We start from the raw sequence: 13028 nt of genomic DNA on the forward strand, positions 1-13028 counted from the left end.
TCCTGAACAAATTCAACTTCCTCCTCCCAACAACAAAGTCTTTAAAAAAGACTTTTCCTCTCTATGGAAGGACGGTAGGACGGTAGGAGCCTCCACTTCCAGCCTTTCTGTGTATTTTATTGTAATTGCACGTCACATGACATAGTGAAGCGCATGTTTATTTTGAAAGCTGAGCCCAAAGTCAGTGTTGAAGGGACTTATATTAAAAGTTGTTGGTCTGAAAGGCCAATTAATTTGAAATACGCCGGAGTGACCTTTACTGAAGGTGGAAAGTGTGAAAACCCGTGAAAGTGACATATGTTGTCATCTTAACCTTTGAGCATATTGTCACCTTTATATGATTTACACACAAAAAAATCATGTACGATGTCTTCTGATAAGACCAACGCCATATGTCCTCACATTACCACTTCCTGTGAGTTTTTTTTTTATCTGATTTCCAAGTACTTTTGACCACGTTGTGCATTTTAGCCTTGCTATTTGACATAAAATAGATGGAGAAAAAATGTGGTCTTACATTGGTAGCGTCAGAGTCAAGTAATAGTGCTTGAGAGCAAATGGAACCCTCCAACATCTACAAGAACAAGAGTTCTGACCAAGGCAAAAGGGCTTTGGCGCCCGCAGACTTCTGAAATATTTATACAAATATGATTTATTCCAAATATCAACCTCTCAGCAGTCTTACTCTGCAATTTCTGTTTGTGCAGAGAAAATATATTCAGTAGCCAAGAAATAATGAATAAGCACCGGTGTTTCTCATCCTCCGTCGGGTCAATCAGAAAATGTTACCGGTGACTGGAAATCATTTTGTGTTCCGTTCAGCTCTCAGTGATCATCTATCTTTTCCGTGGTGCACTAAGTGCCCCCGTGGCCTCGTCTCTTTCTCGTCTCCAGCTTTAACGCCAGCATCCTTGCCTTTTAGCTCTCGCTGGGGTCTTTGCTGAGCTCCGGTTGGAGCGGTACCCACATCGCGGCATATGGCGTTTGTCGTCTGCACCTGTGTGTTTCCTTTCCAACTTTAACTTCAATTTGACACGGTCACTAAGTTTGATGCTTGCAAACAGATACATCTCACGTGGGAAAAAAACTAACCTAAAATCACGGCAGTGCCGACTGATTTGGTGCATAACCACTCATTGCAGCTTTAGAATCCCTTGGTTGAGTTCCGAGTTGCACAACTTTGAATTGTGGACTTTTTTGGACACTTCACAACCTACAACAGGGGTGGGCAAAGTACGGCCCGGGGGCCATATCCGGTCCGCCAAGTGTTTGAATACGGCCAACATGTTCTTATAAGTTGCACTGTTTTTCAAAGGTTGGCTGTTCCTGTGACTTATACTCCAGAGCGACTTATAAATGAAAAAAAAAATATTTTGGTCAAGTGATTTGTAAAATAAATTACCTGCAAAAAATGTGACTTATACTCCAGTGCCACTTATATGTTTTTTTCGACCTAATTATGCTAATTATTTTTGGCCTTTTGCTACTTATACTCCAGAGCGACTTATAAATGAAAAAAATGTTATTTTGGTCAAGTGGTTTGTAAAATAAATTACCCGCAAAAAATGCGACTTATACTCCAGTGCGACTTATGTATCTTTTTTTCGACCTAATTATGGCAATTATTTTTGGTCTTGTGCGACTTATACTCCAGAGCGACTTATAAATGAAAAAACTGTTATTTTGGTCAAGTGGTTTGTAAAATAAATTACCCGCAAAAAATGCGACTTATACTCCAGTGCGACTTATGTATCTTTTTTTCTACCTAATTATGGCAATTATTTTTGGCTTTGTGCGACTTATACTCCAGAGCGACTTATAAATGAAAAAAAATATATTTTGGTCAAGTGATTTGTAAAATAAATTACCTGCAAAAAATGTGACTTATACTCCAGTGCCACTTATATGTTTTTTTCGACCTAATTATGCTAATTATTTTTGGCCTTTTGCTACTTATACTCCAGAGCGACTTATAAATGAAAAAAATGTTATTTTGGTCAAGTGGTTTGTAAAATAAATTACCCGCAAAAAATGCGACTTATACTCCAGTGCGACTTATGTATGTTTTTTTTTCGACCTAATTATGCCAATTATGTTTGGCCTTGTGCTACTTATACTCCAGAACGACTTATAAATGAAAAAAACTGTATTTTGGTCAAGTGGTTTGTAAAATAAATTACCCGCAAAAAATGCGACTTATACTCCAGTGCGACTTATGTATCTTTTTTTCTACCTAATTATGCAAATTATTTTTGGCTTTGTGCTACTTATACTCCAGAGCGACTTATAAATGAAAAAAATGTTATTTTGGTCAAGTGGTTTGTAAAATAAATTACCCGCAAAAAATGCGACTTATACTCCAGTGCCACTTATATATGTTTTTTTTTCGGCTTAATTATGCATTTTTGGTCTTGTGCGTCTTATACTCCTGAGCGACTTATAGTCCAGAAATTACGGTAATTTAAACTTAACATACAACCTGGCTTGATGGCTTGAGCCAACCTCATTGTTGTTCAAGTCCAAGTCAAGTCAAGATAATATGATATTGTCAAGTCCAAAGTCATCAAAATTGTGATCAAGTCCGAGTCATGTCACTGGAGATCACACCTCTGGTATTCTGTAAGCTTTGTTTCTGCTATAGCTAATCTTTAGTATGTCTTTTAGACATAATTATAAGGCTGAGTGTCTAATTTGATTTAATTTTAAGAGCAAAAAAACATGTATTTCTGAACGAGGCAACGAGCAGAGAGACTAAAATAATATTTAAAAGAGCCGCAGCCAAAGAGCAAAACCTCTCTAAATAACCACAGTTTGTTGTCATGAGAGAGAAAAAGAAAGCTCTTATTATGTCGCCATCAATGAATGTTCTCACTCCATTAGCATTGGGATTCACATAATCATAACATCTATTGTTCTTATATTTGTCCACATCCTGCATTCCCCATTTGCTGCCCATCCCAGGCCCTCAGCCCAGCCTCCAGCGGACTATCCAACATAGCTGATGACATATTTGGAGCGGATGACAATAAGTCAAGTGTATTGTCTTGTGGACAGGATGTGCTGACAACCTCTGACTTAAATCCCCGCCGTAGCGCTCAGTCCTCAATCTGCCGCTTGATGATCCCGTGTTTGTCAAGATTTGGAAAAAGTGGGTGTCATCCCGCCCAAATTCCTCTTCAACAATGGAATCATTTTCAAGTTCGTCTAACATTTCCATGCCTTGTTTCTTTTCTCTTTAAACGGAAACATCCCGCGGCAAAGAAACACAAAGAAAGGCGCTCATTGGCTGATGATGTTTGGACTGAAGGAGGAGATCATTTTAATTCCATGAGCTATTAGTTCGCTTTCAATCAAGCCCTGAGGGGTGCGGGAGGCTGTAAAAAGATTATTCTTGTGCAAGTGAAATAATCAATATGCAAAATCCAGAATAATGCATTGCAATTTGACAAATGCCAAAGCCAGAGATTTGCGTTTGCATTCTTCTGTTCTGTTTTTGTTGTGCTGCAGAAGTTCTACCTTACGGACGCATAGCAGGTACGCTTTAAATGTAACAACTGGTAAAATAAGCCTGTTTGTTCAGCTTTTGTTATGTTTTCTGTATTTCTGCAACATTCCATGCTCGCTAATATTTTCATCCCACAATAGCAAATAGATTTTCTGTCACCGAGCTTGGAATGTTGACTAACGCTGTCTGGGTATGACGAAGACGGAACATCTTGCATACGCAGCACAGCGGCAAACATCATCATCCTCTGCACTCAATAATAATTCTGGATATGCTTTTTCTATTGTCTGTTCCGTTCCGATTCATTCCTCTTTATTCTCGCTATTTGGTTAAAAGGCTTGGAATTGAATCGGTTCTCGTCAATGGATAGAAAAGAAAAAAAGATTCTCTGTCTTTGAAATGCAGAGAAGGAGGATATGGAAAAGAAACAGGAAACAGGTACTATCCCGAGAGATGGATGACGTCAGATGACATAAGGAAGGACAACAGTAAATATCAAGGCACTAAACGCTGACATAAAAAGCCAATCAAAATCCATCAGCAGCCATGCCAAGGAAAGGAAGGATGAAAGCGTTGCACTCCACAAACAAACCAGTAAACACCAATGCTTTAAAGAACCAACGTTGTGGGAGCTAAATCAATTATTATGTCGACTGTTTTTAGGTCGCTGTGTAGCATACTAACACGTCTCGGGTTTTCCAACGCAATTAATGGCTATCCAACCTCGTTACGACTGGCTGAGGATGGCCTTGATATGATCCGTTCCTCAGCAGGACTCCACCACCGTGTCACAAATGAGTAATGACACTTCTCAATATAGCATTGAAGGTAAAAACGGTAGAAGAGACAAGGACGTGACTTTGCTCGCCACACTAGCTCCACACTTGGATGACAACTCGTTCATGCGAATACAGTATTAGTTTTACTAAGTTATGAATACCAAATATTCTCAGCCACAACAACGCCCAAAGAACCGCAGGCCTCGGTTAAGGCAAGCAGCGAGGTCATGACCACCAGAAGGAAGACACAAATGGGCGGCATGGCAGAGTTCCAACATGAAAACCAATACCGAACAAAAAGAACATTGACTCTCGTCTCCATTTTGCCAGAAAACATCTTGATGAATTCTTTTGGAGAAATGTACTCTGGTCTGACGAGACAAAAGTTGAACTTTTTGGAAAGTGTGTATCCCGTTACATTTGTCGTAAAAGAAAAGCCGCATTTCAACAGCAAAATATGGTGGTGGTAGTGTGGCCTAGAGTTGTTGCCGGCAGCAGCTCCTGTGTGAATATCCACTGCATACCGTTCTCTCATAAAGTGATTTAACTGCATAATGAGTACCTCCTTAACCACAAACAGGGGCAATGTAGTAGTACTCCACCCTGGTCATTGGGTGTCAATCAGGTTGCGTTGATGAGAAAATAGCTAGCGTAGGAAGTACCCTGCCAATGCTAATGTGTGAGTTGTCATGTTATTCATGTCTGAGAAGCCTTATTGAATAATACCAGTGTACAAGTGACTGAAAGGGTGTTATTTCATGTGTAGAGGGCTCTAATGATGCAATAAAACATATTTAAACAGTTTTTCTCTGCTCTAACTATGGAAATATTACATTTACAGTACAAATAAGGAATCCTAATTTACGGAAATTGGCCCTGAAAGCGATAAATGTGGGATTACTGTATTATAAAATTCTGAATGTTTCTCCATTTCCATGAAACATATACCACCTTATAAATAAAGCCACTGTGTTAATATTTTACACTTGAAATCATTGAAGACTCTGCACCAAAATTGCATCGCCATTTCATAAATGATGCATATATTGTGTATATAATTTTGTAACCGAGTGCTGGAATGATGTAAACGTTGACATTATCTTATCATTTTGCCACTAAAACTAAGTGTGCCTTTTCCCCTTGTTTAAACGTACTATATGCCGCAGCTGAGACCTCTGCACGATGCCGATGATGCACTCATCCCTGGCCACCAGATCAGGTCGGAGTTCTTCCAGCCTGTGCTTAAAAGACCATCATGTGGCACTTTAATGGCTTCATGTCCAGTTTAAGACTTCTCTGGCTGCCATTGGGAAGGTCATACCCCAATGGGTTTGGTAAGACTGGCCATTTCGGAGATCACTTTGTGTATCTCAGCCGGTTCTGGTCTGGCTGTATTTATGATTACTGTTTCATTGTGTTTTTCTGACCTTTTGTAAGGGCAGTCTGAGGCGAGGTGTTAGTGGCGGGAGTGCTCGACGGATAGCGGCACAACTGAGTGTTGGCGCTGTTCTGGAGACAAATGGCTTGGTATTTGTCTCTTACCTGTTGGTTTTTTAAACCAGGGGGATGGTGTCGGACACGCTGACAGCCAACATCAGCAGGATCAACAGTCAACACACAAACAGTATTTGTGTGCGGTCTGTCCGGGTTCACACAGCAAGGCCATAAAAGAGGAAGGACAAGGAGATCTGCATTGCAAAACATCCCATCTACTAAAAGCGCCTGCATCACTTCGTCTAATATCTTATAACCGCATCCAAATCCTCCTCCATGTATATTCTGGGTGAACAATTCAGTAAAACATGTCAAATTCAATGTTGGTCTGTCATAATCTGCTGTAACACTTGATATAAATATAAATAAAAACATACAGTAAAGTCTTGTTATATCGATATCGGTTAAAACGAATTACTACTTATTACGATACTATTTTCATTTCCTGGAAAATTTCTAGTCTTTTATGATATAATTAGCTCCGTTAGTACGATACACGGTTATTATGATAATCCGGTTACTAGGATGCCCTTTTCATCTCCCGCCAGCCAATTTGGTCTGCTTATATCGATAGTACGATACACGGTTATTATGATAATCCGGTTACTACGATGCCCTTTTCATCTCCCGCCAGCCAATTTGGTCTGCTTATATCGATAGTACGATACACAGTTATTATGATAATCCGGTTACTACGATGCCCTTTTCATCTCCCGCCAGCCAATTTGGTCTGCTTATATCGATAGTACGATACACGGTTATTATGATAATCCGGTTACTACGATGCCCTTTTCGTCTCCCGCCAGCCAATTTGGTCTGCTTATATCGATAGTACGATACACGGTTATTATGATAATCCGGTTACTACGATGCCCTTTTCATCTCCCGCCCGCCAATTTGGTCTGCTTATATCGATAGTACGATACACGGTTATTATGATAATCCGGTTACTACGATGCCCTTTTCATCTCCCGCCAGCCAATTTGGTCTGCTTATATCGATACAAAAGCAGCTTAAATCAATCTTTGCTTAAGGATTTCAATACCAAAAAAGAACACGGCCAACGGCTGCTTCCAGTCAACTTTATTTTTCACACTTCCACCACCAGAGTGCAGCACACACAGCGGAAAACACCCGTCCCTCGCGCCTACCCCTCCGGGTGGCAACACCTTCCCTATCGATAGTTCCGGGGTGAATTATGTCCCGGTAACCGGTAATCACTACAGCGTAAGTTTATTTTTATTTACTGTAGTACAAAATGTATTGTAGTACAAAAGCATGCTAGATACGCAATCCCTGAACTCAAGGAGAAAATTACATGCCATATCAAAGATCCGCCCACTTTTAATGCAGTTCGGCGCAGGATCGGATATATGGATAGTCCGGTTATATCGATATTTTTTCCGACTCCCGAGAGTATCGATATAACGAGACTTTACTGTATATATAAATAATGGTTCATTTCCAGCCTTTTGCGGGCCGCCTGAAACGATACGGTGCTGAGACGACAGTAGGTATTGTACATTTTCAAGCACCACAACTAAGAAACAAACATTTTTTCTGCAGTATAAATTCTGGAGTTCCAGGCTCAGAATATCACCATCGTCAAAGTGTATTGACCTCACAATTTTTAACATTATCAAATGCAATACAAGACAAGTTAACCCCCCTATAATAAAACTAAATGAAGTAAAATCACTCACCAGGTTTTAATTTAGCTTTCCGGCATAATTCATGTGCAATTATAAACCCAACTTTGGAGGTCTTACTGTATTTGAATACTAATTATTTCTCAGTCGGCCAGGCGTTTGCTGTCGGAATGAACGTGTGTGAATGGGAGACCATTGTCTCCCCCAGGCTTGCGTCCAGGTGTTGTGGACACTTTCCAGACTCTCCTCTCTTGCTAGTTATCCTGGCTGAACTTGGCAACCGGGCTTCCAGCTTCCTTTCGGTATGTCGGCGACAGACTTATTCTCATCCACATCCAAGCAGAAGCGAGGGAAAAAAAAAGAAAAACATGTCATTGTTCACAAACAAACAACAGCAGGAGGGCTGAAGATGAAATGAGTTGATGCAATTGTATTTTGGAGAGCTACAATCTGTGATCAGCTACTCGTGCCTGAACGTCGGTGTATCGCTTTGCCAAAACCATCTGCAGTAATTATTGCTGGGCCATTAAATGGCTAATAGTTTGTGATATATGCCAAGGTGTGTTTCATTCTGGTTTTTTGGTGTCTAAATCCAAACAGGATGCTTTTTATATCAGGGCAACTGTGGGTACTGTGGGTACAATCAAAGACAGATAATAATTAACTTGACGTAAAGTTGACTGTAATTCATGTAGGATGCAGCATATATATTATATTTTTATATATTTTCTTTTAATTAAAATACTTTTACTTCAGCTTTGTGATATTGATATAATATTACAACTTACTATAATATTTGTATTTTATTACCATAATGTTATTTTTTCCTAGCTTAATTTTTCCAAAAAAATTGCACTTAAATTTTTGTTTGCTTCTCATAATTTCAATACATTAAAATACTAACATCTTTTTTCTTAATATTCCAACTTTATGCTACAAAAATGATTTTTTTTCCTCATAATATTGCAACATTACACCTGTAAAATGCTATATATTTTTTCATCTTTTATCTCTTAACTGACAAAATGACATAATTACAGGTTTTTTGTTTTTTTTTATATAAACCAGAATATTTCTTTTGTTAGGTTTCATGTTTATATAGAATACAATATTCAGTGTGCCTTGAAAGATCAGTCAAAATTGTCTTTGTCTTTTGAAAAATTGCTAGGGAATAAGTTCATATTTTTGGCTTAATTCTTGTAAAATTTGTGCTGATTTTTATTTTTGTCAACTATTGCTGCAGTGCTCACTGAAGATACTTTTTTGCATTACTTATTACACTCGATATATTTCATTTCACGATCAATAGAGTGAAAAATGAAAAACTTTTCTGCTTCTTGTCAACATCTCAAATATATTTTATTGACTGTTTAATGTGAGTGTGAATCTTCTATCTTCTATCTTCTTCAATAGTTTACAAAGACCACGCCAAGTCACTTTAAACAAAATGGATTGGAAATTGGAAGGCTAAAATATTGTGCTTCATTTTCTTTGTTTTTAGGAGATTGTTGGTCTGCCACACAGATGGAAAAGATCCCTGCTGGTTCCTCCTATGATTGTCACCGAGAACCAGCGAGCCCCATTCCCAAGGATCATTGGCAGGGTAAGAAAAACACCAAAAATCATCCAAGCTCTGAATGCAATACAAATAGGCCTCATTCAGCAAAATTGCTCAAATCAGATTTTTGTTTATTCCCCTTGGAAAGTTGTTGTTTTAAACGCTGTTGTTTTTACTTGCATGGCGCATAAACACAAAGATCCAATCCACACGCTCACACACACAAATTGGATTGTAAAGCGTATATAAGCTTGGCACAGCGGCCACTACACAGCATGTTGCTTCCCTAAGCAGTTTATCGGTTCAGTGTCTTGCTCAAGGGCACCCTGACAGCGCTCAGGCAACGGACTGGCTGCTATCCAACAATTAGCTTCAGTTTTCGTAATTTTGGTTTGCAGCAAGTCTCATCTTTGGTGACTGACTTCCTGGCAAAGTGAAGAAACGGCACCCTCACAATGGCGATTTAGGAGTCCCACTATCCAACCCCCACCACGTTGCGGTTCGAATATTGCGGCCTCACTCTATCACGAGTCGAAATAAATTAAATTTTTGCTGTCAAACAATATGCATATTTAAGCACATTTGATCTATTATTGCCTAAAATGTACATTTTTAAAGCATAAAAATGAACAAAAATCCAAATACTTTATAAGGCATTCAGAAGACCCATTAATAAAAACATGGTATTTAGTATTCAATAAATGGTCACTGTGTGTCACTAATGTTACACTGATGAGACAATAGCCACAAGCTAACGTGTGAATCTGTAAAACAAATGTAAAAGTGACTATAGGGGTGTTATGTCATGTCTAGAGGGCTCTAAAAATGCTTAAAACCACATTTACAAGGTTGTAAACCGACTTTTCTACAAAAATATTCAACTTATTAATGTTGAATCTTAATTAGCGGATCTTGACTTATCGTGGTCGGGTCTGTAACCAATTAACCGTGATGAACGAATAGCGACTCTCGCTCGTGGTGCCAAGGGTGAGTTCACAGAGACGAGCACCCGTGGGTTCTGATTCAGTGAAATACTAGAAATGCTCAAACACGAGGCACAAAATCAGCATTTGGCATTTAGACCCGCAGTGTGAGTCCAGCCCGAGTTTGTCTGAATCGGCCGTTTAGCCAGTTTTAGTATGAAACAAAAGGCATTCCATTATTGTAATATCCCCACGGTGTCTATCACGTTGGCTAATGATTTAATTTCCTTCCATGGTGCAAAGTTGTCATTGTTTATTAATGCTTTAGACCCTCAGCAGACGTTTCATTTATGTTGCAGAGTGATAAAATCAAAGATGTATTAGCGTGGCGACGCTGAGAAATCCGCCTGTGCCCTTGGTGACGAACGCCAAAGCTATCAGATCGTCAGTATATTTACGATAACGGCAATACTCCGGAGAGCTCGGCTCGGCGGCGCCGGGCCTCGCACCTAATCACTGCAGTGCCTGTTTGAGTGCGGCACCCCGAGCTACTTGGGACTGTTACGCAATTCACAGGAGGTTGTCCGAAAACAAGAATGAGAGTCAGCAGTTAAGTTCGGCCCATCGGGACGGAGCGGCAGTATATTTGTCAGTTAATGACTTCAGCCGTGCGCTCATCATGTGACTAGACGGTGAACGCCGTATCAAACATTAATATCCGCGGCTCCGCTGCAGTAGCCTCATTACCATTTTTCTCCCATCCAATTCCCTTCTCATTCATACCTCCATCCTCCCCTGCTTGACTGGACGGGATGGGCTAATGTGTGCCGTTACATCCGAGTAGAAGCCGGATGTCTGTGACGTGCTCTAACTGATTTTCCACACCGATAGCTTTCCATCTTCTTATGCAACCTGCCGCTTTTTCATGTTTCCTCCATCTTGCTGTATGATAGCAATAAGGGGGGGGGGCGGTACATGCACATCTCGGTGGTGTTTATGCGCGGGCGTTGACGACCTAAAGGGGCGCAAGGGTGGTGTTCTGACAGCAGGTCTCCGGAGAAGGCTAAGAACCTTATTGTTTATGTCACACCTCCTGCTAGCTGCAAAATTGTTTTGATGGCGAGCTCGCTCCCCTGCCGTCCCCGGGGGTCCGGTAACCGACTCGCTACGAGGCGCCGCCCGGGCCAGATCTTGCAATAAAAGTGCCTGTCATATCTGTCAGCTAACAAGATCAACTAAATCAGTCAAATCGCTAATGGTTTCTGGCCCACATCGGTTTCTACTCGTTCTGGGGGACCAAGCACCGAGGGGTCACCTGACTTCTCCGACAAAGGCGCCGTTTACCGCTGTCTCCACCAATATGTTGGGTTCTGGTCACTAGGTGGCAGTGATGACACAAAACACTGAGACATTACCTTACATGACATTACCTTAACAGTGGAAATGAGTGGTTAGCATTAAGGTCTCACAGCTAGGAGACCCCAGTTCAATCCCTGTTCTGGTCACTAGGTGGCAGTGATGACACAAAACACTGAGACATTACCTTACATGACATTACCTTAACTGTGGAAATGAGTGGTTAGCATTAAGGTCTCACAGCTACGAGACCCCAGTTCAATCCCTGTTCTGGTCACTAGGTGGCAGTGATGACACAAAACACTGAGACATTACCTTACATGACATTACCTTAACTGTGGAAATGAGTGATTAGCATTAAGGTCTCACAGCTAGGAGACCCCAGTTCAATCCCTGTTCTGGTCACTTGGTGGCAGTGATGACACAAAACACTGAGACATTACCTTACATGACATTACCTTAACAGTGGTAATGAGTGGTTAGCATTAAGGTCTCACAGCTAGGAGACCCCAGTTCAATCCCTGTGCATGCGTGGCTTTTCTCCGGGTACTCCGGTTTCCTCCCACATTCCAAAAACATGCTAGGTTAATTAGCCACTCCAAATTGTCCATAGGTATGAATTTGAGTGTGAATGGTTGTTTGTCTATATGTTCCCTGGTATTGGCCTTTCGGCTGGGGTAGGCTCCAGCACCCCCGCACAACCCTCGTCAGGATAAGCGGTAGAAAATGAATGAATGCATGAAGTCATGAAGTAATAACTAGCTAGCAGGCCCTACAGCATAAGAGTTGCAAAATATGAGACGGCGCTGTAGTTTGTTTTTAGTTGATGTCTGACAAATATTCGATATGGTTATTTGATCGGTACAATTTTCTCCCAAAGTCCCTGCTCGCTGCTCCTCACCTTGCCCTCCCAACTACTTAGAGCAAGAACCTACAAGCACATTTCCATCTAATCAAGCAATGCCAAATCAAAATATCCAAAAAATCAAATCTACGAAGTAGCAACAGGCTAACTTGTTTCTGAGAGTGATGTAATAGTTTGGTCGCAGGCTCAGATACGATATTACGGAGAAGAAACGCCTCTTGTTCCTCTGTTGCATTGTTTCGGCGCCGTGGTTGCTCTCGCTGTCAGCCTGTCTCCTTTCTCCGCACCGTCTGTCTCCCTGCTGTCCGTCAGCTTCTACATGTTTGCTTTCTTTTATTTTCCTCTCCTCACATGCACTTTTTCTGTTGTTTATGCTCTCACCAAATCTGCCATTCAACACGCGGGCTTTATCTGAGCTTCCAAGCGAGTCGTGTTGGGGAATATTACCGCCTTAAAAAGCAACAAGCCTACGGCTTCATCATATTGAATAAATTATTTACTTAATTGTGTTGGGAAGACCAAAAAAAATAAACAAATTCTTCCTCCCGTCTTCTATTTAGTTATGTTTATTTGCAGAAGATGCAGATTCCAAATCCTACCTCGATGATTGGATCTGATAAGTGATATCAGAAGGAATATTTTATTATTGGCCATGCAGGCAGGAGGCTGAGGGTTCAAACGTTTTTGTGGAGTTTGCATGCTCCTTTCTTGCATGCGTTGATCCCAACATCCAGCAGTCGGATGTCGGAATCTGACAGTGGAGTTCAACAACATTACCTAATTCTTTGTTCCTTCGGGGAAAAGGTCAAATACGGCAGTGTTCATAATAATCCCTTTCAACGCTGGAAGGGAAGGTGAAAAACAGGCTGCAGTGAATTATATGAAACCTGTGACCTTTT

At 40.7% G+C, this 13028-nt stretch overlaps 1 protein-coding gene across 2 annotated transcripts in view; it reads left to right on the forward strand.

Moving 5' to 3' along the window:
- The window catches only part of cdh13 (cadherin 13, H-cadherin (heart)), a 182452-nt gene that overhangs the window by 75209 nt on the left and 94215 nt on the right, over positions 1-13028 (forward strand). The window contains exons 1-2 of one of the 2 annotated variants that reach the window (XM_078791167.1): positions 3391-3534; positions 8929-9030. In XM_078791167.1, the coding sequence (XP_078647293.1) occupies positions 8980-9030 (51 nt within the window). In that variant the 5' untranslated portion in view covers positions 3391-3534; positions 8929-8979. Of the gene's footprint in view, positions 1-3390; positions 3535-8928; positions 9031-13028 lie in introns of those variants that run through there. The other variant, XM_058088199.2, reaches the window with a different exon arrangement.

The sequence above is a fragment of the Doryrhamphus excisus genome, linkage group LG6, assembly GCF_037039965.1.
Source record: "Doryrhamphus excisus strain RoL-2023G ecotype Guam linkage group LG6, RoL_Dexc_Guam_v1.1, whole genome shotgun sequence".
Taxonomy (NCBI): Eukaryota; Metazoa; Chordata; class Actinopteri; order Syngnathiformes; family Syngnathidae; genus Doryrhamphus; species Doryrhamphus excisus.